The sequence below is a fragment of the Lissotriton vulgaris genome, chromosome 1_1 (genome assembly GCF_964263255.1).
Source record: "Lissotriton vulgaris chromosome 1_1, aLisVul1.2, whole genome shotgun sequence".
Lineage (NCBI taxonomy): Eukaryota > Metazoa > Chordata > Amphibia > Caudata > Salamandridae > Lissotriton > Lissotriton vulgaris.
Window position 1 is genome coordinate 586,554,723 of NC_141685.1, and position 20,703 is coordinate 586,575,425.

The window sequence follows — 20,703 nt, forward strand, 5'->3', positions numbered from 1 at the left end:
GGCAGAGCTCGCTTAAGCTGGGGCCATCACTCTCAGCTGCTAGCCACGCCCCTCAACATTAACTGTTTTGAGACCAGCTGTGGGCCGCTAAACCAGAACAAGGATTAAGCCTGTCATGCAAGTGCAGTTCCTCCATTTATTATAATCAACAGAGACACGGAAGGCCATTTTCATTCAAACCTGAGGAAAACCACACCTTCCTTACAAATGTGGCATAGCAGACAGGAAACCACAAATGGTTGGCTCGTGGGCACATTTCGCAAGGTGAATGCAACAGTAAATGTTGCGCTCGCAGGTAGCATAGGAAGCAATCGCTAAAGGAATCTATTACCGCAGATGTAGTGCTTAATGCAAACAGCGCTGTTGTGAACTTTAATGAGGCTTCACAAAAGGTGTGCTGAGAACACACATTTTTTACTGTGCTGGGCACCAACCTTAAGCCCATCAGTCGCTACTCACTATCACCGTCAGCCTTTGCGGGGCGAGGATCCTGTGGGGGGGAAGGCTTTCAGGTGCCGATATGTGTAGCAAAAGCAGCACTGCAGTCCACACTACAAAACGGGAGGAGTGGTGTGAAACTCTTGACTCAGACCGAAGCAGGTGCCACGGGACCGCCGCTGAACTACGAATAAGAGGAGTTTTTGAAAGGATGAACAACGTCTGAGGATTGTAACCTGTGTTCAGGTCCTGTGAATCCCCTGCTACAGAATGGTGTAGATCCTGTGAACCCCCTGCTACGGAATGGTATAGCCCACTCACAACTGGTTTGGCACAGCAACTTCTTTTTACAAACAAACAACTTTACTGAGGAATGTATCGCAGTAGCAAAGAAACAGAAGGGGGCAGAGGGGTTAAAGGGAAAAGCAGTGCTACTGATAAGGGAGATGGCCTGAAAGACAATGCCTTTAAGCTGCCACAAGGAATCCAAAACAAGAGCAACAAGCTTTCGGAGAGAGGTTCAGATGAAGGGAGAAGGATCAGCTAAAGTAAACAAACCTTCTGCCGCTCTCCGTCATGTCTGCAGGGGCTCTAGGGATATCGGAGCTACCTACGTCAAGGCACTCACATAGCCTCAATGCAGTCACGTACGTAGGGAAAGCGGGCGACGTCGAGCTGCTGACAATAGGCGCTCAGGCACCACTGTTAAAAGTTAAAGAACTTCATTTTGCAGCTGTTGGAAAAAAATAAGGATTTTTAAAACTTAAATTAAGCGAGCCGCGTAGCACAAAACAAAGGCACACGGCCACTATGTTAAATCTGCAGCACGGTGTGGTGTATTGAAAAAATATATATATATATTTTTAAAGTTGAAGCGTGACGGCACAGTGCTTAAAAAAATAATAAAGAAAAGCATTTGTTTGTTAACCTCAATATGGCGAGCGATGCATAAAGAAAGGCTTGTGCTGGTTGGGAAAAAAACAAGTAAATAAAGGCTCACGAGAGCGAGGCCAGCAAGTTCCACATTGACTGGGAGATAAAAACAAGCTCGGCATTGCGTGGCGGGAGCGGATTCCTTTGAAGTCTGATGCGGGGACGGATTCCTTTGAAGTCTGATGCCGAGGCTCACAAGCTGACAAATGGTGTGCGAAGTGCACACGCCCGGCTCACATGCACTGTGGGCAATCCATCTTTGGGTGCACTTTTGAAAGCCCTTACTTTAATCTCGCCAAAGCATCCCTAACGGGCACTCAGCTTCTGCTTTCCAGCAGCCGTGAGGGAAACAGCTTTTCGCTCACCGCCGGGAGCGGAACGGCACTCCACCATGGGTCCTCCACGCCGTGAGGGCAACGGCTCCATTGACATCTCGCCGGACCCTCCCTGAGAAGCGGAGACTACATCTCCCAGCTGCCCCGGGGTCCGGTGCACAGGTGACGCCAGTATCGCGCCCGGAGGTGCTTTAAGTTGAAGGTGCGCCTCCCGTCCCGCGGGACGCGCGCGGGCAGCGCCGGAAGAAGCCCGGGACAAGGGCAGGACAGTCTGTGGCAGGACGAGGCTGGGCCAGAGACTCTACATGTTGCGGATGCCATCAACCCCAGTACCGTGAGAACTTGTGAACTATTTTTATTTAGTGTATTTTAAAGTTCGGTGTGCCCCAGGAACTGGCACAATCGTAATCCTATTGTATTGTAGAATTTCATGTTGGCTTTCGGCCATTAGTAGTAGTCTTGTCCTAGTTATATTTTACTTTATTTTGCTTTTCTCTTCCCTTTTAGTTATATCTAAATCAAAACCTGTGAACAACCCACCGGTTTTGGCTACACTTGATAATTGCCTGGTAAAGGTGGTCAGTAAAATTCATAATGATAGGCGATTGTCCTTGGGGTTAGGAAGCCCGCCCTTGTCACCTACCCCACAACTTACATCAGCCCCATCAGTTCCAGGTGACAGCAACGACCTTAATAATCCCGATGCTACCAATAAGGAAATCACAGAACAACCGGTGTCAAACCAAGTTGTACTGGAGGACTCCACTGACACCTCGATACAGTATTCCCCGACCCCTGCTCCCAGAGTGGTCAGGGCCTGCAGAAAAGTCCAAACCAAACTAGGGGGAACTCGTAACACAAAAAGAAGAGCAGTTACGCCTCCTAGAAATACTATTGAGGAGGGGGAGTCTGTGGTTAAAGATGGCGCAGTTACCCTGGACATTGGGCAATTTAACCTTTTGGTAAGCGCCTTTGATTCTAAGATAGAAGGGATTATTAAACCCCTGGTGGCTAAACTCGACCAGCTTTCTGATGAGGTGATAAGACTAGGGGGCCTTTTGAATACCCATATGGCTTCAGTTAGAGGTACTAAGACCCAAGCTAAGAGCAATGTTGCCACTGTTAGCAAAGCCTCTGCGAGAAGTTCTAAGGCTCCAGTTGAGAGCATCAGCAGTAATGTTAGTATAGCTGCTGGACAAGAGGGTGGACCATGCGCCAATATGATAGCTACGCAGAGTGCTCCTTCTGCGGCCTGTTTGGATAAGCAAGCCGTAAAACTAGATGAGACCAAAGAGGGATGGACTGAAGTAAAAAGTAGGCGTTATATTAACCTCCCACCTGATTGTGCACCATATGTGGTGGTCTTAACTAATGTACCATCATCTGAAACTCATTCGAGCCAGGGCCAACAAGAATCCCACGAATCGTTAAAAAATAAAACTGTTTCCTGGCTCAATAGACAGTGTGGGTTCCCAATTGCTTATTCTGATCAGGTGTTGACCACCAGAAGGGTTAATTGGATAGGGAACTCAAGGAAGAACTGCAGGGGCGACTGCGTCATTGTTAATTTTAAACACCCACAACATGCCGCTACCGTCCTGCTTAGAGCAGCTTCCCTACCGATTCTTGATAACAGTGTGTGTGTGTGCGCGGTCACTTGGTTTCTTTTATAGCCACCTTAACAAAGCCCCTTATGGCAACAATAGTACCAGGCTTTATATACCTTTGCATAGACCACCGTTTGATATACCGATCCAAAATAGATTTAATACTCTAAACTCCTTGGATGAAAATGACTGACTTGCCCAGGATGATCAGTGTAAACCTAACGAAACCCGAAGTGCCCAGCTATATAAGGTGGTTGATAATATCATTGCACCAAAGTCTAATGTGGTGGCCAATTTAACCCAGACCACTGAGAGTGGGACCCAGTGTTCTGGTAATGGGAGCGAGGAAAATGGCACCAAGTGTCCTCCGACTTTGGATGGAATAGGAATAGGGGGCAAAGGGATTACAATTGTTAGCTGGAACGTTGCAGGACTAAAATCTAAGGGGAATGTTCTAGGCTGGTCAAATTTTATTAACACCTATGACATTCTTTGTTTCCAAGAAACATGGTGTAGGGAAGAAGTCAGTTATAAGGGATTGGTTTTCTATAATCTGTCAGCACAGAGCACTGGACCAGGGAGAGCGAAAGGTGGCCTATTGATATTAGTTTCTATACAACGCCCAATAGTAATAAAAAAGTATATCACTGTGGGGGACCACGTTCAGATTCTTTGCCTCGTGGAAGACAAAGGGCGTAATATCCTGTTGTTAAATTATTACAATAATATTTTTGATAACACCAGGGTGAAAATTGTAACCGACCTGGCCAGTACAATTGAAATTTTATGTCTAGAAGGGAATGTTACTTTTGATTTTATTTGGGTGGGTGATTTTAATATTACAATATGTGTACTGTCAACACAAAAGGTCTGCGGGGTCACAAATAATGCTGGATAGGACGATTTGCATTTTGGACATAACAGTTATGGAGAAGCATTACATAAATTCATGGGCTGCTATGACCTGGAAATTATGGATTACATGAAAGATGCAAACGGTCAGACCATTCAGACTTTTAAAAACCGACATTCTAGCTCTGTTATTGACCATGTGATTGTTTCCTCCGATATTATCTCGTGTTGTGCCCCCCCAGAATTGAAGAAACTACACTAAGTGACCACAATTATATCATTCTGGACACAACTTTCTGGGGTAGTAGCTTGGTTAAAGTAGGGATCACAATCTCTAATGTTGAGCCACACAGACCTAACGGAGTCAGATTAAGATGGGCAGGGGACAAGGCCCATGACCTGATCAGTTCTATAGTGCAAGATAGTTTGGAAGAAATTATTTTCATTCTTGAAAATGGTGCTGATTACGAGAAGATTTTAACCTCTTTTCTTGGCATTAATAATTCTATTGATGCCAGGTTCACTAAATACAATATTTGCCAGCGCAGAAACGAACCAGGCTGGTTCAACCATCCATGTACCATCTTTTTATCTAAACTTAAACAGGCACTTGCAAAAAAGCCCAGGGACACCGATTCAATCATTAAATTACGAGCGGACTACAAGCTTGCACTGAAACAGAGGAAGAGTGAATTACAGCAGCTGGTCTGGGATTCTCTTAACCAAGCAGCATAACTACCCAATAGTACTCTGTTTTGGGCAACGGTCAACTCTCCTTTTCTTAAAGATGAAAAAATACCAGAGCTGACCTCTAATGTCCCGAGCGAAGGTTGGGTTACTCACTTTTCTAACATCTTTGATTCTAATGGAAGTGTAGACACCGACCCTAGCAGGTGGGTTGTTTATCGTTGGATATAACAGCTGATGAGGTTGAACTTGGCATTTGTGCGAGCAAGGGAGGCAAAGCCCAAGGCCCTGACGAGGTGCCAATTGATGTATAAAAGGCAGCACCTGAGATGTGGGGAACCACTCTTACCTAATATTTTTAATGCAGCTGTGCGTTCCGAGGCCCCTAAAACCTGGGAAGAATCTATTTTTGTCCCGATTTATAAAAAGGGCAGCAGGTCTGACGTGAAGCATTACCGCCCCATTTCTCTTCTTGACTCCTCAGTTAAGATCATGAATAGAGTCATGCTTGTCAGGTTAGAGGAATGGGCCGAGCGAGAGGGCATACTGGCTGATAGCCAGTATGGCTTTAGTAAGGGCAGGGGTACTCTCGATCAGTGCATCAATCTTGACTTGCTGATCGGGAAATATACCGAAGCAAAACCTGGCTCACTTTACTTATGCTTTGCTGACCTGAGCAGCGCCTTTGACATGGTAGACCATTCTATTTTATGGTCAACCCTGTTACAGTTGGGGGCTCCAGAGGGCATAATTTTCTTTCTCGCCAGGTTGTATGGGAACCTAAAAACGTGTGTGCGCTTTGGCACCAAAGGTGAATGCACCCCAAAATTTAGTGTCAAAAGAGGTATTAGGCAGGGCTGTGTATTGGCCCCCCTACTTTTTATATTATTTATTAATGGAATCGATGCCATTCTGAAAAAGATTAATGCAGATGCCCCCAGATCAACGTCGTCCCTGTACCGGTGTTATTATACGCCGATGACGCCGTTCTATTATCTAGAACTCCCCTGGGACTACAACGTCTGATTGATAGTTTTTCTACCTTTATTAAGGATAGGAAACTACTAATCAACAAGGGGAAAACATACACTATGACCTGTGGGGTTAAAGTAAATTTTCAAATGCTTTTTTATGGATAGCGAAAAGGTGCAGAAGGTAGATAAATTCTGATACCTTGTTATCACCTTTTCCCTGATAGGAAATGGACAGAAGAATTTAATAATATTCGGAACAAAATGGCCAAAAATTCCTTTGGTGTTTTTAGATTTGCTGCTAAGGTTGGGGACCGACGAACCAGGGATATGCTTAAGATTTATCAAGCAAGATGTGTATCCATTGCATTATATGGGGCGGGTGTATGGGGCCACAGTTGCGATAATAATAATTTGCAAATAGAGGAAAATTCCTTCCTAAAAAAGCTCCTGTGTCTACCACCTTCGGCCCCAACTGAGTTAATCCACCGGGAATTAGACAAACTATTTGATAGACCTGTTATCCCTAAGGCTACTTATGATCTGGCGTTCAATTTGGCTTAAGGCGGAAAAATCTTTTAATAGGTCTATAATAGAGGATTGATTGACACTGGATAAACACCTTAAGATACCTTGGGTAAAATATGTTGTTGGTTGCTTTTCTGAGATATTTAACCTGAATATCCTGCTTGATCTAAGTGCAGCATCTAGGATACCCAAAGCTGAGCTGAAAAGTACATTTTTGGCCTTTAGGGCAAGGAAGCGGGCCTTAGCCTACGGTACCTTGACAACTGTTTTGTTCTACACTAGATATAGTCTGGTAGAAGGTTTCCCTTTGTATTTAACCATGGTGACCAGACCATCTCACAAGTTTGTACTTCGATTCGGTATGGCACACCATCTGGTGGCTTTCCCGTCCATTAAGAAACATCCGTCGGGGCCATGTATGTGTGATGGCGTTTCTACTCAGAGCACTTTCTATTGTTTTGTAAACTGTACTCAAATCTACGCACTGCTTTTCTGAAACCGATGTTTATAAAATACGGTGTATGTACAGTTAATCAGGCAATGGTTTTAATCTTTAATCTGGAAACGGCCGATATCTGTTTTTATACAGCCACGTTTTTAAATTACTGTGTTAATGCCAGGAAAAGCATGTGTTTTTAATGAATTATATCTGTAACATTGCTTGTAAATCTTTTTTTAAATATTGATGTATTTGCTATTATCATGTTTTTTATTCTTGTGCTTTTATGGTCATTTTACATGTGCCGAATAAAGCTTCATGAATTGAATTGCTTCAGCGAGACCTAAAAACAACAGGTACTGTGTAACTTTCAAAGAGGCTAGTAGCCATGGGAGGTGACAAATGAAGAGGAGGCGGTACTAAGGAGGCACTGACAAGCAGATTACCGAATCAAAAGACAGCATTTACAAAGGACAAAGACCATTTTGGAATCCAACATCTGGTGCTTCTTAGTGCCCTGGATCCTAAGTTTTATGAACATGAGTAAGGCCCCCCTTGCTCTCCCAGTTCTAGAGCATTCTGACAGGTGAAAGAACGTTTTATAGCCCTCCAGAAAAAAAGTATTTCCAGTCTCCCACGTTTCCTGAATACAAATTATGTGGAAGTGTCTGATAAATTGGAGCCACTGCAAGTCAGAAAATGTAGCTTCTAGTCCTGCCACATTCCAGGAGACAATGATTAAATTATCCCCCCTATAGGATATAGCGATGATAATAAACGAGAGTGCAAATCCTGTACAAAATGAAGTCTAGTTAAATAACAGTACATATTAGAGAGAACATAACATTTCGTAATGGTCATTGAGCCCACCCGGGGTCACTTTTCCTAATGATTTTATCCAATGAGTTTCCCTACGAGCTAATGCAGTGTTGATGTCTATACCTGAGCATGTGGTGATCTGTTCTAAAATAGTGAAGCGTAATTGTGGTATAGTGTGTGAGACATGCAGCCAATGTGCGGCAAGAGGAGATTTAGTATTTTGATTGTGGATTCTACTTTTGTGCTCTATTATCCGCATTTTGATTTTACGGCTCGTCTTCCCTACATTCACCAAACCGCAGGGGCATTTGATTGCATAGATGACTTTCTCTGTGTTAGAATCAGATGTGTGATGTAATTTCAACTGCTTGCCTGTATGTGGATGCATGAACACATTACCCAAAATTACATTGCTACATTGGCCACAATTATGGCATTTTCTCATGCCTTTATGGGTCGTTGTTCAAACTGTGATTTTACATTTTAGAAGCTCCAGTAAATTCCTGGATCGATTGTTGGCAAATAGTGGTGGACCTTGAAAGAGGTTAGCAAAATCAGGTTCTGATCGATTATCTGCCATCGTTTCCTTAATATTGCTTTAATCTGGGATGCTTGTGTTGAGTACTTCAATAAAAAAAACTTCTCGTTGTTGATCTTGTTTCTTACTTGGTTTCAAAAGTTCCTCCCTTTGTTTTAAAGCAATTTTCTGTTCAGCCTTTGTTAGTATCTTAGGTGGATATCCTCTTGTCTTATATCTCATCATCTGGTACTAATAAGGCAAAATCTTTCCAGAGACTTAGCATGTGTAAAAATGTCAAAATAATAAAGTATAAGAAAATATACTGCATTATGCTGCAGCCTTTTTTTGCTGCATAATTTTGTCCATACTGTGGAATAATGTTGTTCCTCCTTTGCTGCATAATTCTAGTGGCCCCAAAGCAGGAAGCTCATGTTTAAAGTACTTGTGCATGAAGCAGAGAGACTGTGAAGTTTGCAAACTAAGTTTGGTGTGCACGCAAGTCCTGCATTGCCAATCCCTGGTAAGTTGAAGCTACTACTGCTGAAACAAAGCCTATGGAGGTACTAATGGGTGAGGTGGAAGGGCCTCAAGTGCAGGGCAGGCTTTAGCGCTGGTGGCGCCCTGTGCAACATTGTTTGTTGGTGCCCCCCCCCCCCATGACCACCTCCGCCACAGATTCCCTTACTACTACCTTTAACAGTGCCACTTAAGTCTCCATAACCATACACTCTCTCCGATGCATTTAATTTGATTTACAGCACCATTCATACCAGTGTAGATCAGAGCACTTTACATCACACACATTACACAGAGAAAATTAACTGTACATTTCTAAATCACTATATAGGAAATGTTATATAAGAATAAGCACTACAAGGGGTAGAAGCCACATGACAACAATACTAGTAGGCAGTGTAGTTTAATAGTGATTGGTCTGGAGAAACACAAACTCAGAATTTAAAACGTAATACCATGGTTGGAGGGGGGATTTCTTTAATAATCAGAATTGATTTCTATCCAAAAGAACACTTTTTGCAATATTAGGATAAAAAAAGACTAGGGGGAAAAAAATAACACTCTAATTTATACCTTGCAATTTGTGTGCAGCTCCTAGATAAAAGTTAATAGCTCACTGTTCTATTATAGAATATTAAATTACAAACTGCAAATAACAAAAGGATTTCTCTGACAAAAGCAGTAACCCACTGACCAATTTACATTATGTGCTTTTTGAAATCTGCATGGTACAAGTTCTTTGCAGCAGGCACATTAACCTTCTGCACTACCTTTCCATGAACTTAAACTTCCATAGACAAAACTCCAATCGCTCTCTAGAAAGTACTTTAATCACCGGAAATATCATGTAATTTTTTATTGTTGCCGAAAATTGCTGGAGGCCAGGAAGGAGGCAGCAAGTGCTTTTAAAACCATAATATATTTGCAAACACAATGTTCCCACCCAAAGTGCCTGTAAGGTCACACCGGTGGCACCACTCTAGAGCCGGCCCTTCTCAAGGGTCCTGTGATCTCAGTAACAGAGCCACTGTTGCACTAGGGTGTCCTGTTTCATAGGCCTGCCCGCAAGACTGGAAGTGAACTTCAGTATGTATTGTGTTTACAAGCCTTCAAGGTTAACCCACACTTGCCACGGCTAGGATCCAGACACCAGAGCTACCAAGCTCTTGCTTCTAAGGTCTAGCATGGGAATGTGTTCCCTCAGGGGAGTGGTCTGAGGGACTGCTCATGAAGGCTGAACCTGGTTCCCCAATTCCAAATTCGGCAGCTCTGACCACAGTGCCACATCCTCTCCCCCACTGAATACCATACTGTAACTGCCCTAATGAGAGAAACTCGCACTGCCTTCAACTACAATTCAAATGTGCCGCTACAAACACCTGGATGTGACTCAATTCAAATTACGCACTAGACAAGAGCAATATGCTGCCTGAAAAAAAAAATGGCAAAAAAATCCTGGAAAAACAAAACACTCATAGCGAGCAAGGTTAAGAAAAGCATGTGAAATGTAAGCAGGAACAACATGGTTATGCTTAATGCTTTTAAACTCATTATTCAAAAATCAGTGCTTTTGCCTGAAAAGTTAAGGGCATGACTACCGGGTGGGAAAGGATCTGTTTGGCACAATCTAGACTCTTTATTCCTCAGCAGTGAGGCAAACCATTTTCCCGCAAGATAGCCATGAACAAGGGCAGCAGCACCAAAAGGCACAGCCACTTCCCTACGGAGGGTATCCAGAACCAAGTAGTAGCGTTGCCCTTTTTGGGCGCAGCAAAGGAGACACGGACTCCTAGGAAGTCTGTAGTTGGACTGTTGAAGACCGCTTCAGATTTTTAAATAACAGCAGCACACTAATAAACAGAACAGTCAAAATCATCCGGGGTAGTATTTTTTTTTTATTGTTTACAGAGGTGATTCCCAAGCTTGCTTACGGACCGTGAGCACATTTAAATGGTCTTACTACGGACAGGGGTAAAAATCATTTTTTCGAAGTTTGTCCAAGCGCAATTGGTTACATACAGAGTGTACAAAATACTCAAACAACCTCTTCTCTAATCATGCCGAGTGAAGCCGAAAAGAGCCAATTCCACAATTCTTACTCATATAGGAACACTTAAAAGGAACTTTCCAAAACAGTAAAGAACCATTTTTCATTTGTGTGCTCTTTTTATCAGTGTGAAATTACTGGCATCTCTGAAGTCACGAGGCGGTTATCTTTCTTGATATTCATATAAAAAGAACACATTTATGGACCGATGCGAGTGTGTGGTTAATATTCCTTGCCATGAAACGCAGGATATAAACAGATCTGGATTTGCACAATCATTGTGGCATTCAAATAAATCTTCGACCCGTTTTTCGTGTCACATGAAATGTAATATTAATACTGTAAATTAATACTGTATATTAGTAACCATCCTATGTTTTTTCTTGAAGCCACATGGCGGCAGTGGCTTGATCCGTATTTACTGTTTAGACACTGGAGCTCGGTCATTGGCTCGCTGGGGTCGGAGGGCGTTCCACATGTCTTCCGTTTGCTGTTCTGCTACCGGGTCACTGGAGTAGTCCAGGATATTGCCATTCCACATCCCAATGCCCCTGAGTCCACGCTCTGCTACATATGCCGCCTTCAAGGAAATACTTTGAGGGTCATCGTACCACACTTGATGAAAAGCCCCTTTGATGTCCTGAACAAAAATTACAAGAATATCTATAAGTACAAAATTGTATGTTAGCAACTTTACATAGTGTTTAGTTTAAGGCAGATGTCATATACAAGTTGTTATTAAGCTGTCCACAATCCTTTCTATACACTATCCTTTACATAACGTGTATTTGTAAAGCACGAGTTCATCCATAGGCACCTTGTAGCTGAATAAAAGAAGTTTGTTACCCAACTCATTGGTAACAGAAGTTTGTTATAACCCGACTCAATGGTGCTCATTTATCGACCACAGAAGGGTGAAGGGCTGAGAGGACCCACTGGGATTTAACCTGTGACCATGAGGCCACACACAGGGCCCTACAATGGATACATTAGTCCACTAAGCCACCAGGGCAAACACAAGGAGATGATGGAGGGAGTGCTGAAACTTTTCAGACACTCACCTCCAGTCACAGATCTGGATTGAATCCATCATCCTTCTTTTGCTCACTTCGCCACCCAGTTCAGACATAGATATATGCAAATCGGCCTTGACCCTGTGCCTCATGGGAACAGTCCAGCCCGAACTGACAGGCCATGTCGTCCTTGGACAGGGTCAAGACTGATTTGCATATGGTGGGTCTGAACTGAGCTAAAGAATGATGATGGATTCAACCAGAGGCGCAACTAGAGCCAAATTTCATGGCGGTTGGGGGGGGGGGGGGGGGGGGGGGGGGATAAGAAAAAATTGAGAGGGGGGGCAGATTCTTTAAGCAATAGGCAGAGTGGAGCTGCACAGGCTCTTAGAAGAGGTGAAACAACAGCAAGGCCTCATTAACATGCAAATGGTCTTTTAAAGACCTGTGAAGTTCTCCGGTGCGTCTGTGTGTGTGCCCGGGAAGCTGTCTCAGCCTGGGCTGCCACACACGACTATGAAGTGGGAGGGGGGGCTCAAGCTCTTTGAGTCCAATGGGTGTTGCGCTCCTGGATTCAGCCCAGATCCGTGACTGGGGGTGAGTGTCTGAAAAGTTTCAGCGCTCTGTCCATCATCTCCTTGTGTTCACTAAGCCACCAGACCCGCTTAAAGGCTTATATTGAAAATTATTTTTTGGTTTATACATCAACAAAGAAACAGTATAGGGATCCATGCATGCATGGTCAAATATTTAATGGAGATAGAAAATATAACACATTTTTGGGCTGTAAATATCTTGCTACACTGATGAATTTCAAAATAGGACATTATTGTTCTGTACTCTTCTAATCATTACGTTCAATCATACAAGAAGTTGCAGTTGTGTATATATACACATATATATAGATAGATAGATAGATAGATAGATAGATAGATAGATAGATAGATAGATAGATAGATAGATAGATAGATAGATAGATATAACAGAAGATGCATAAGTCAACATATAATCAGCCATATATTTGATGTAAAATTCAAAGAGCATAGCCTTTAAACAGCCTGCACAATTGTGGTTCACTTTGAGGTTTTTTTCTCAAATCCGTTTATTACATTTTCAAAAGATAGAAAAGATTACCGAGCATGGAGTGGGTAACACCAGAGCACAGACGCGCACATGGCATTGCAGCCGCACAGCATAGTTGCAACAGCACGTGCTTGATGATTACATAACGTCTCTGGCATCGAGCATATGCTAAACATCCCCCAACATGCACACAGGGAAGGAAGAGAGGTCCTTGTGTATGTGCAGGTGTCCGGATGGGTGGAGTGGGGGGGTGGGAGGGGGGAGGAGGGGGGTAGGAGAAGGGACCGCTTCCGGCAGCATCACTGAGAAGGGGGGGCATTTCACAAGTGAGGCCCCGGGGAGATGTCAGGAAGCGAGAAGGGAGACCGTCAGTGTATGATTGCGTACTTGCCCAGCGGGGGTCCACGGGCGAATAGTCGGCAGAGGGAGTGGAGACCCACAGGTCAGTTGTTAGTCAGAGACCGACTTGTAGGGCACGCAGTCGAGGAGGTGAGAAACACAGGTACTACAGTCTGTAGTGTGTGGCCACCTGGTCAAAGTGAATTTCCTGTCTGTGACGGTCAACGAGTGAGATATGCATTCCACCAACAAGGTGTGCCACAATCTATTGAACCACAGTGCTACGGCAGGGCCCTCCTTTTTACGTCATTTGCTCAGAGATATCTAGTCAAAGCGGGTGTTCACTTCGATGTAATCCTTATTTGGAAATAATTTAGTTGGCTCGAAAATATTTGTGAAGTGTTTTCGTCTTGTATTTGTTGTTTAAATGTATATTCAAACCAATAGCAACAAGCATTTTCAATGCAATACGTCTCGCATTTGTTAAATTTAGAGCTGTTAACGTTGAAAATACGAATTGTTCTACTCTGCTTTTTATTTGCAATGGTGCGATTATATGAGCATTGCGTTATTGCCATTTGTCTGACCTTGCCCGACTGGACAAGGATTCAATGGGAAATAGGTTATAAGGGAGGGGAGATAATAAAATGCTGCATGAAAACAAAATATTAAGACTGGTGAAAAGTGGAATCTGATAAACAAATGATGTCACAGACTACATCATGGCAGGTGCACTCACTTTGGAAATTGCCATGGATCAAAAGAATGGACAGAGATAAAGCAGCTATAATAGCATTAGCCGTGAGGGAAACTAGGAGCGTCTAGGATGAGGGAAGGAGGACCCAAAACGTAGCATCAATCGAGGGAATTTTATGGTATTCGGGAACCCACATTTTCACACTACTTTTGTGGGATTGGAAAAAAGAGGCCTTGAGGGAACATCCGGTGCGCGCACCCTTTGTGCGTAAATGTCTCACCAGTGTCGTGAGTCATAGTGAGCAACTGTGCCCTAGAGAGAAAGAACAGCTTCATGGCTGTGCCAGGAGAGTAAAGCTTTTACAGTAGGTGCAGGCAGCGGCTGTTTGCCCACGCTGGCCTGCAACCTGTGCTCACAGGGAAAGGAGCAAAGGCTAGCCGACTTTTATTCTGGACTGATCACCTGCTGTGCCAATGGTGACGTGAATGCGGGTTCTTACGGTTCCTAAAAGGTTATTTGGTAATTAAGGTTCTTAAGTGTGAAAAGGTAACATACGTCCGGTGTTCTAAAGGCACATATGCAGGGTCGGATTGGGATCACAATGTGGCCCGACACTGACGAAAAAAGTGGCCCACATTCAAGGAGCGTGGCCCACATTGGCGGGGCAGAGGTACAAAATGACGTAAGTGTCAGAGGGCAGCCTCCACAACATAAGAAAACCAGACAGGGAGGCACTAAGGGGAATTAAAATAAAATAAAAAATTGGCATCAGAAATGCTGTGTTAAAAAATACGGACATGTTTTTATAAAGTGTACTCTTTAATTATCATGTTCCCTTTGATGAATCATAAAGCATGATTTTTTATTCAAGGGTCTGGGCGATGAAGTGATCTGCCCAGAATCACAGGGTGTTGATCAGACGATGGAACTCAAACCTGATTCCCCATCTCTGCAACTCTGGCGTCAGGCCACATATGCCAATGCACACACAAGGAATGAAAGTGGGAGGATACTGTTCTTGCGAAGGACACAGGGCCAAGGTGACATTGGCCTACAAGCTGAGTAACTAAGAAAACAGCAAGGCCCCTCTCGGTTACAAAATTATTCGAGCCCTCCAGCTCAGGAGCACCTGAAAAGCAGCGAGGCCCCTGTTATTACTAACCTACTCAGCCCTCCCCAGCACTCCAGTGCAGGAGCACATGAACAGCAGTGAGGCACCTGCTATTAGTAAATGAATCAGTATTCCCTAGCCCTCCACAATCTCAGGGCAATGTCCTGGCAGGGAGCACAAAACACTGCTGCTGGGTCATCCATGGTAGCCAGGGGGAGGCTGCGGTGAAGACGGTGTGAGTTCCAAACATCACCTGGCCCCCACAGCAGACTCATTCTTCCTTGCCCACTATGCCCTGCAAGTGAAGGGCTGTGGGTAAGCATGGGCGAATTTTGCGAATCTGGCGTTCGTGAATTTGCGTATTTGCGAACTCGCAATACGCAAAATCCGCGAACTCTTGCGATTTTTTTTTTTGTGTTCGCAAGGGTTTCTGCCAGTTTGCGAGGGTTTAGTACCAGTTCGCAATTGCGAACTTACTTGTCGGCTCGCAACGGTCGCGAATTTGTTGTTGCTACGTCTGGTTCATCATCACAGGTTCACAGCACCCTCTGTTTCACCACTGCCACCCTCTGATTCACCCATGCCACCCTCTGGTACATCACTGCCACCCTCTGATTCATCACTGTAGATTATGGGGGGGGAAAAGCAAGCACACCTGCCCTGCTTCAACTGACATGAATTAATTTCTGGTTCATCACTGTAGATTATGGGGGGGGAAAAGCAAGCACACCTGCCCTGCTTCAACTGACATGAATTAATTTGGGGTTGATTAATGTGTGTACACACAATCTCCATCTACGCGGTGCCACGGGTCGTGCTAGAATCAGCCAGGACGAGCCTTCGGAACGATTGTGTTCTCTGGTGTCCTGTACACCGGACACCAGTACAAGTATTTTTAATACATAAACTTGTGATTGTTTTCTCGCACTTAAGGGGACACTCTCCATATATCACACAGGATGGGTATGGATTAACTGGACCTACCTCCCTGTTGGGGTAATAACTTTCCTCCGGATTGCGGGGGTACCCTGAGAGAAACCGAATGCGACGGTCCTGACGAAGACCGGAGTGACCATACAGGCGCATCAAGAGCGGTCAAAACATGTTGACTCTGGCAGTGGTAGGAGGGAAGCCTTGAGGTTCCTAATTATCTCCTGAAGGCATTCTCCCATCCTCTGTTCTCTCATCTTTTAATCCTGGTAGAGGTGCCAAGTAAAGTTTAATAAAGTTTGTTTTCTGGTTGACACCTCTAATCAGTTTTAAATCACTCCTCATACTGCACAATTTCTTTGTCGCACTTTTCGGTTTGGAAACACATGGTGTTTGCACTATTTTCACCTCATTGGATGTGTTAAGTGTTGTGTCTGTTTAGTTTGTTTGACTATATGTTGTGTTGAGTGGAATTTATTATTTTTTCCCCCTCCCTTATGCTGCGTCCTGTGTGGGGTACACCAGGGCGTATTGTAAGCAGGCCCAATGATGAAGCATGTCACATACTTCGGTATGTGAGTGAGGGCAGTTTTTTCAAATAGAGTGATTTGCCCTATTGGGGCTGGCTCTATCTTGCACCGTATTAGTATATATGGTGTTATTATTTACTCTTCCCACCCCTTTTGTGTGTACACTATAGGTCTCTGGGGGTTCGGGGTGGCGGAGTATAAACTGTTTTTAACCCTCGCCCCTCTTTTGTGATTGCAGTTGATTAATGTGTCACTGCATTTAAACTTCCTGTCTGGCACCTGCTTCCTTATCTGTAATTTGCTTTCTGTTGCAGTGCAATGTTTTCCCCAGGACCTTTGTGGCCTACTTGTAGCTATTCTATGAGCCTGCTGTGAGGGTCAGAGCAGGGTCATGGAATAGTTGCAAGTAGGCAACTGAACTCTGGAGGGGGCCCTCAGGAAGCACTACATGGAATGGTTACTAATTATGAGTTTGAACTTTTGCACCTGCTGAGTGCTTTCAGTTTTGCAAAACTTGTTTTTCTGAAGAACAGCAACTGTAATGCCCCAAAGAAACGTAGGCAACTGAACTCTGAAGGGGCCCCTCATGAAGCACTACAGGGAATAGTTACTAATGATGAGTTTGAACTTTTGCACCTGCTGAGTGCTTTCAGTTTTGCAAAACTTGTTTTTCTGCAGAACAGCAACTGTAATGCCCCAAACAAACTTACTTGTGAAAGTTGATTTCTAATCCAAAAGTGATCCAAAGAAAGTCAAAAAGGCCTCAAATCCAAAAAAGTGCAGGCAAATGTCAACCTGAGAAGTTATTCTGATAAAAATCATCATTTTCAGAAGGTTTATGCTGCTTGCTGGTGGATTTCTTGTGCTGAATTGCAAATTTTGTAATTTCGCGAGTGCGAGATTGTTGCTGCCCGCCACATCTACATGTTCGCAATTGCGAACTCTCGCGATGCGTCGCCAAACTCCAGCGGGATCCCGCAGCAAGATCCAAAATGGCGCAGCACTCGCAAAATATCGAGAAAAACAACTCGGCAAACGCTGAATGACGGTAAGTGAACGCTGCACGCCGCAATATTGTATCACCAAGCAAAAAAATCCGCTGCGTGCGAATTTGCGGATTTTCGGTAAATTTGCGAGAGTTCGCGGATTGCGAATTTACCGAAAATCCGCGAGCGGAACGGATTTTCCGCCCATGCTTAGCTGTGGGTGAGTTGTTAAGACAAACACGGTTTCTGGACTGCGTGGCCTCCAGGGGGCCGAGGTGAAAATGGCTCAAGGGCCTGAGCAACACCAGGCCCCCATGGAGGCCGATTCTTGCACACACTCACCCCTTCCCAGCCCACCCTCAGCGTGATTGCTTTGCAGGGCAGGGGGTGAAGGAGGCCACAGCTGATAATCGCTGTATGGCCGCCCAGCGAAGCTGCTTCCCTTCTCTGTCTCTGTCTCAGTGCCCTCTGTGGGCCGGTTTTCTTTCTCCTCTTTCCCAGTCCACAGCCAGCACTCTGAGGACTGGGAAAGGAGAGAAAAAAAACAGCCCACAGAGGGCACTGAGACAATGGCCCTTCGGCTAATGCACGAGTGCCCGCAGTGCCAATCCGCCCCTGCACATATGTTTATCTAGTGAATCTTGAAAACACAGGGAAGAGGAAGGCTGCAGGGAAGCGCTGAACCCTAAACTGATGATGGAGATCATTGGGTGGCGCTCACTGTTTATAGGACTTACATGAGCCTGCTGCTAATGTATTGTAATTGCCTTTATATAGCGCTTACTACCCGTAACGACGAGTCAAAGCACTTTTTTGGCGAGTAGCACGCTACTCTAGAACCCAAGCAGGATTAGTGGTCAAGTAACATAGGGAAATATGAAATTAATTTGAGTGGTGATATATTAGTCTATTATTTGGATTGAAAAGATTAGTGGAGGAATAGAACAGGGGAGAAGTTTTGCATGTATATAGCGGTTGCTATGGAGAAAGAGGAGGAGAGGAGGATGGGGAGTATATGGATAAATGGGGAGAAGGATGGAAAGTCTATGGATAAATGGGGTGAAGGATGGAGAGTCTATGGATAAATGGAGAGTATATGGATAAATGGAGAGAAGGATGGAGAGTCTACGGATAAATGGAGAGAAGGATGGAGAGTATATGGATGAATGGGTAGAATAATGATGACTGGGAGAAGGACGAATAGATGGAAAGAAACAACAGATGGAAAGAAGAAAGGATGGGAGTATGATAAATGGATGGATGGCAAGAAGGAAGGAAAAAAAAGACTGAAAGTAGGATGGTGCCAATGAAAGAAGACAAGGGAAGAATCACAAAATTCCCCTCAGGCGGAGGATTCTTCTAAATGTACGCATGGTTCACTTGCCTCATCCCTCCGCTCAGGAGCTTTTTGAAACAGGGTTCAAAGTGTGTTGTATTTTTTCTAGCTATTCCAATGAATGTGTGATCGCATTTGGATGCCACCAAATGTGCGGTTAAAGGTCATCTATATTTATGTAACAACATTTAGTGCCATTTTATAATTTGAGCTTGAACAAGGGCCACTCCAAGCGTGAACTTATATGCCAAACATGGCAGAGCGCAGCAGGGATTTAAGTGGGAGGCAAAACGTTAGGGGGGTGGGGTCCTAAAAAATGCATGACCTATAGAATTAAGGACATGGCTTAAACATGTGAACTACATTTGTATGAATCCTAAAGTGTGCCTTTCGATTGGGATTTTTATGTAATATTAAGTAAAGCATGAAAAATAAACAGGAACTACCTAAATGACACGTAATACTTCAACATTTTTGCAGTAATTGTTCATAAATTTCTCAGTGTTATGTACCAGTAAATAAGGGCATGCATATAGGTCCTAATGGGAACCTGTTTCAATGTCTGTTTTTTATTGCTAAGTTCTCTTAGAACTAGAGGGACCTGGCACACTTAAATCCTGAAGCACTAGCCATATCTTGTGGAGGTATGGCTCAAAACCAAACTGCAGGGAGTGGGTCCTTACTCTACGGAGAACCTTCCCCAAGTAGGCAGTCAGCAAACTGCACGCAGGCACATTAACCCTTTAAGCTGTTTTGAGTCGAGAAAAGATACATCTCTTCAGCAAGTGCATTAGTCCCCATAGTTATCTTATTATTAATATTACCAATATATTATTAGCAGAAATTCGTGGAAAAGAAGATTTTTGGACGGGAGCGGGGGTGGGGTGTGGATTGTCGTACCACTCGTCAGTAATTAAGCCAGCCCTATTTGTCTACCTTCTCTTTATTATCCTGTAGCCCGGCTACTTCTATTTTCCCGTCTAGTAAACATTACTGTATACTTGTTTAAAATGTGTGTGATGCCCTGAGGAGTATTCTCAAAGCAAACACATGGAGATAATGGACGGAGTGCTGAAACTTTTCAGACACTCACCCCCAGTCACAGATCTGGGTTCAAGCCTGAATCCATCATAGTTCTTTAACTCACTTTGCCAACCCGGTTCAGACCCAGCCATATGCAAATCTGTCTTGACCCTGTGCCTCGTGGGAACAGTCCAGCCCGAACTGCCAAGCCAGGTCTTCTCAGGACCGGAAACAAGCATCCTGGGACAGGTTTCGGGATAACACCCCTCATCAGCCAGGCTAGCTTGAATCCAGTGACAAAGTGAGCAAGGGACCCACATCTGGGCATAGCCTGCCAACTTAGAGCGAACAAAGCAAACACAAGGAAGTTCCCATGAGACATAGAGTCAAGACTAGGTAGCCAGCTACCTCATGGGATCACAATGTGAGTACACATTGAAGTGAGCATGGTCACAAGTAAACAGTATTAAGCGTCTATATAGAACAGGAAACAGTCAGCAACGTTTAAATGCTGCGTTTGTGTCGAAGGGTGGTAGGAAGACGGAAGTAGCGACGTAGGTGAAGCAGCTTTAAAAAAAAAAAAAAGTTTGCTAAAACCCAGATAAGGAAAGTAAGAGTAAGGAGACTGGGCTCAACCAGTGCTCCTTAGTCTTAAACAGAAGGGACGTATCGGCCGAGTGAATGACTTAGGGCCCAGCAAAAAAGAGCGACAGAGAAGTGATACAATAATTAATAGCAGGTGGGAATAAAGTGGTTTTGTTGAAGACAAAAGGTCTTGCAGACAGTGCATGCCCGCTGCCTAGGCTCGACCTAAAAATACTGACTGTTGCTCATTTACCAGTTTGCTTTTTATATCAGCTTTAAAATACTGGCCAAGTGGCAATCCTTACTCCTTCTCCCACTTTAAACCGCTTCAGTTCCCTGGTCATTTATCAGAACATGTATGATTTATCCAACTCTCAA

General features: G+C 44.1%; 1 protein-coding gene across 1 annotated transcript in view; it reads right to left on the reverse strand.

Annotated features, from left to right (window-relative positions):
* Positions 1-10,520: 10,520 nt before the first annotated feature.
* CTBS (chitobiase) overlaps positions 10,521-20,703 on the reverse strand; it is a 107,762-nt gene continuing 97,579 nt past the window's right edge. Inside the window, exon 7 of the mRNA XM_086953981.1 lies at positions 10,521-11,332. Coding sequence (XP_086810107.1) covers positions 11,111-11,332 — 222 coding nt within the window. The 3' untranslated portion in view covers positions 10,521-11,110. The remainder of the gene's footprint in view (positions 11,333-20,703) is intronic.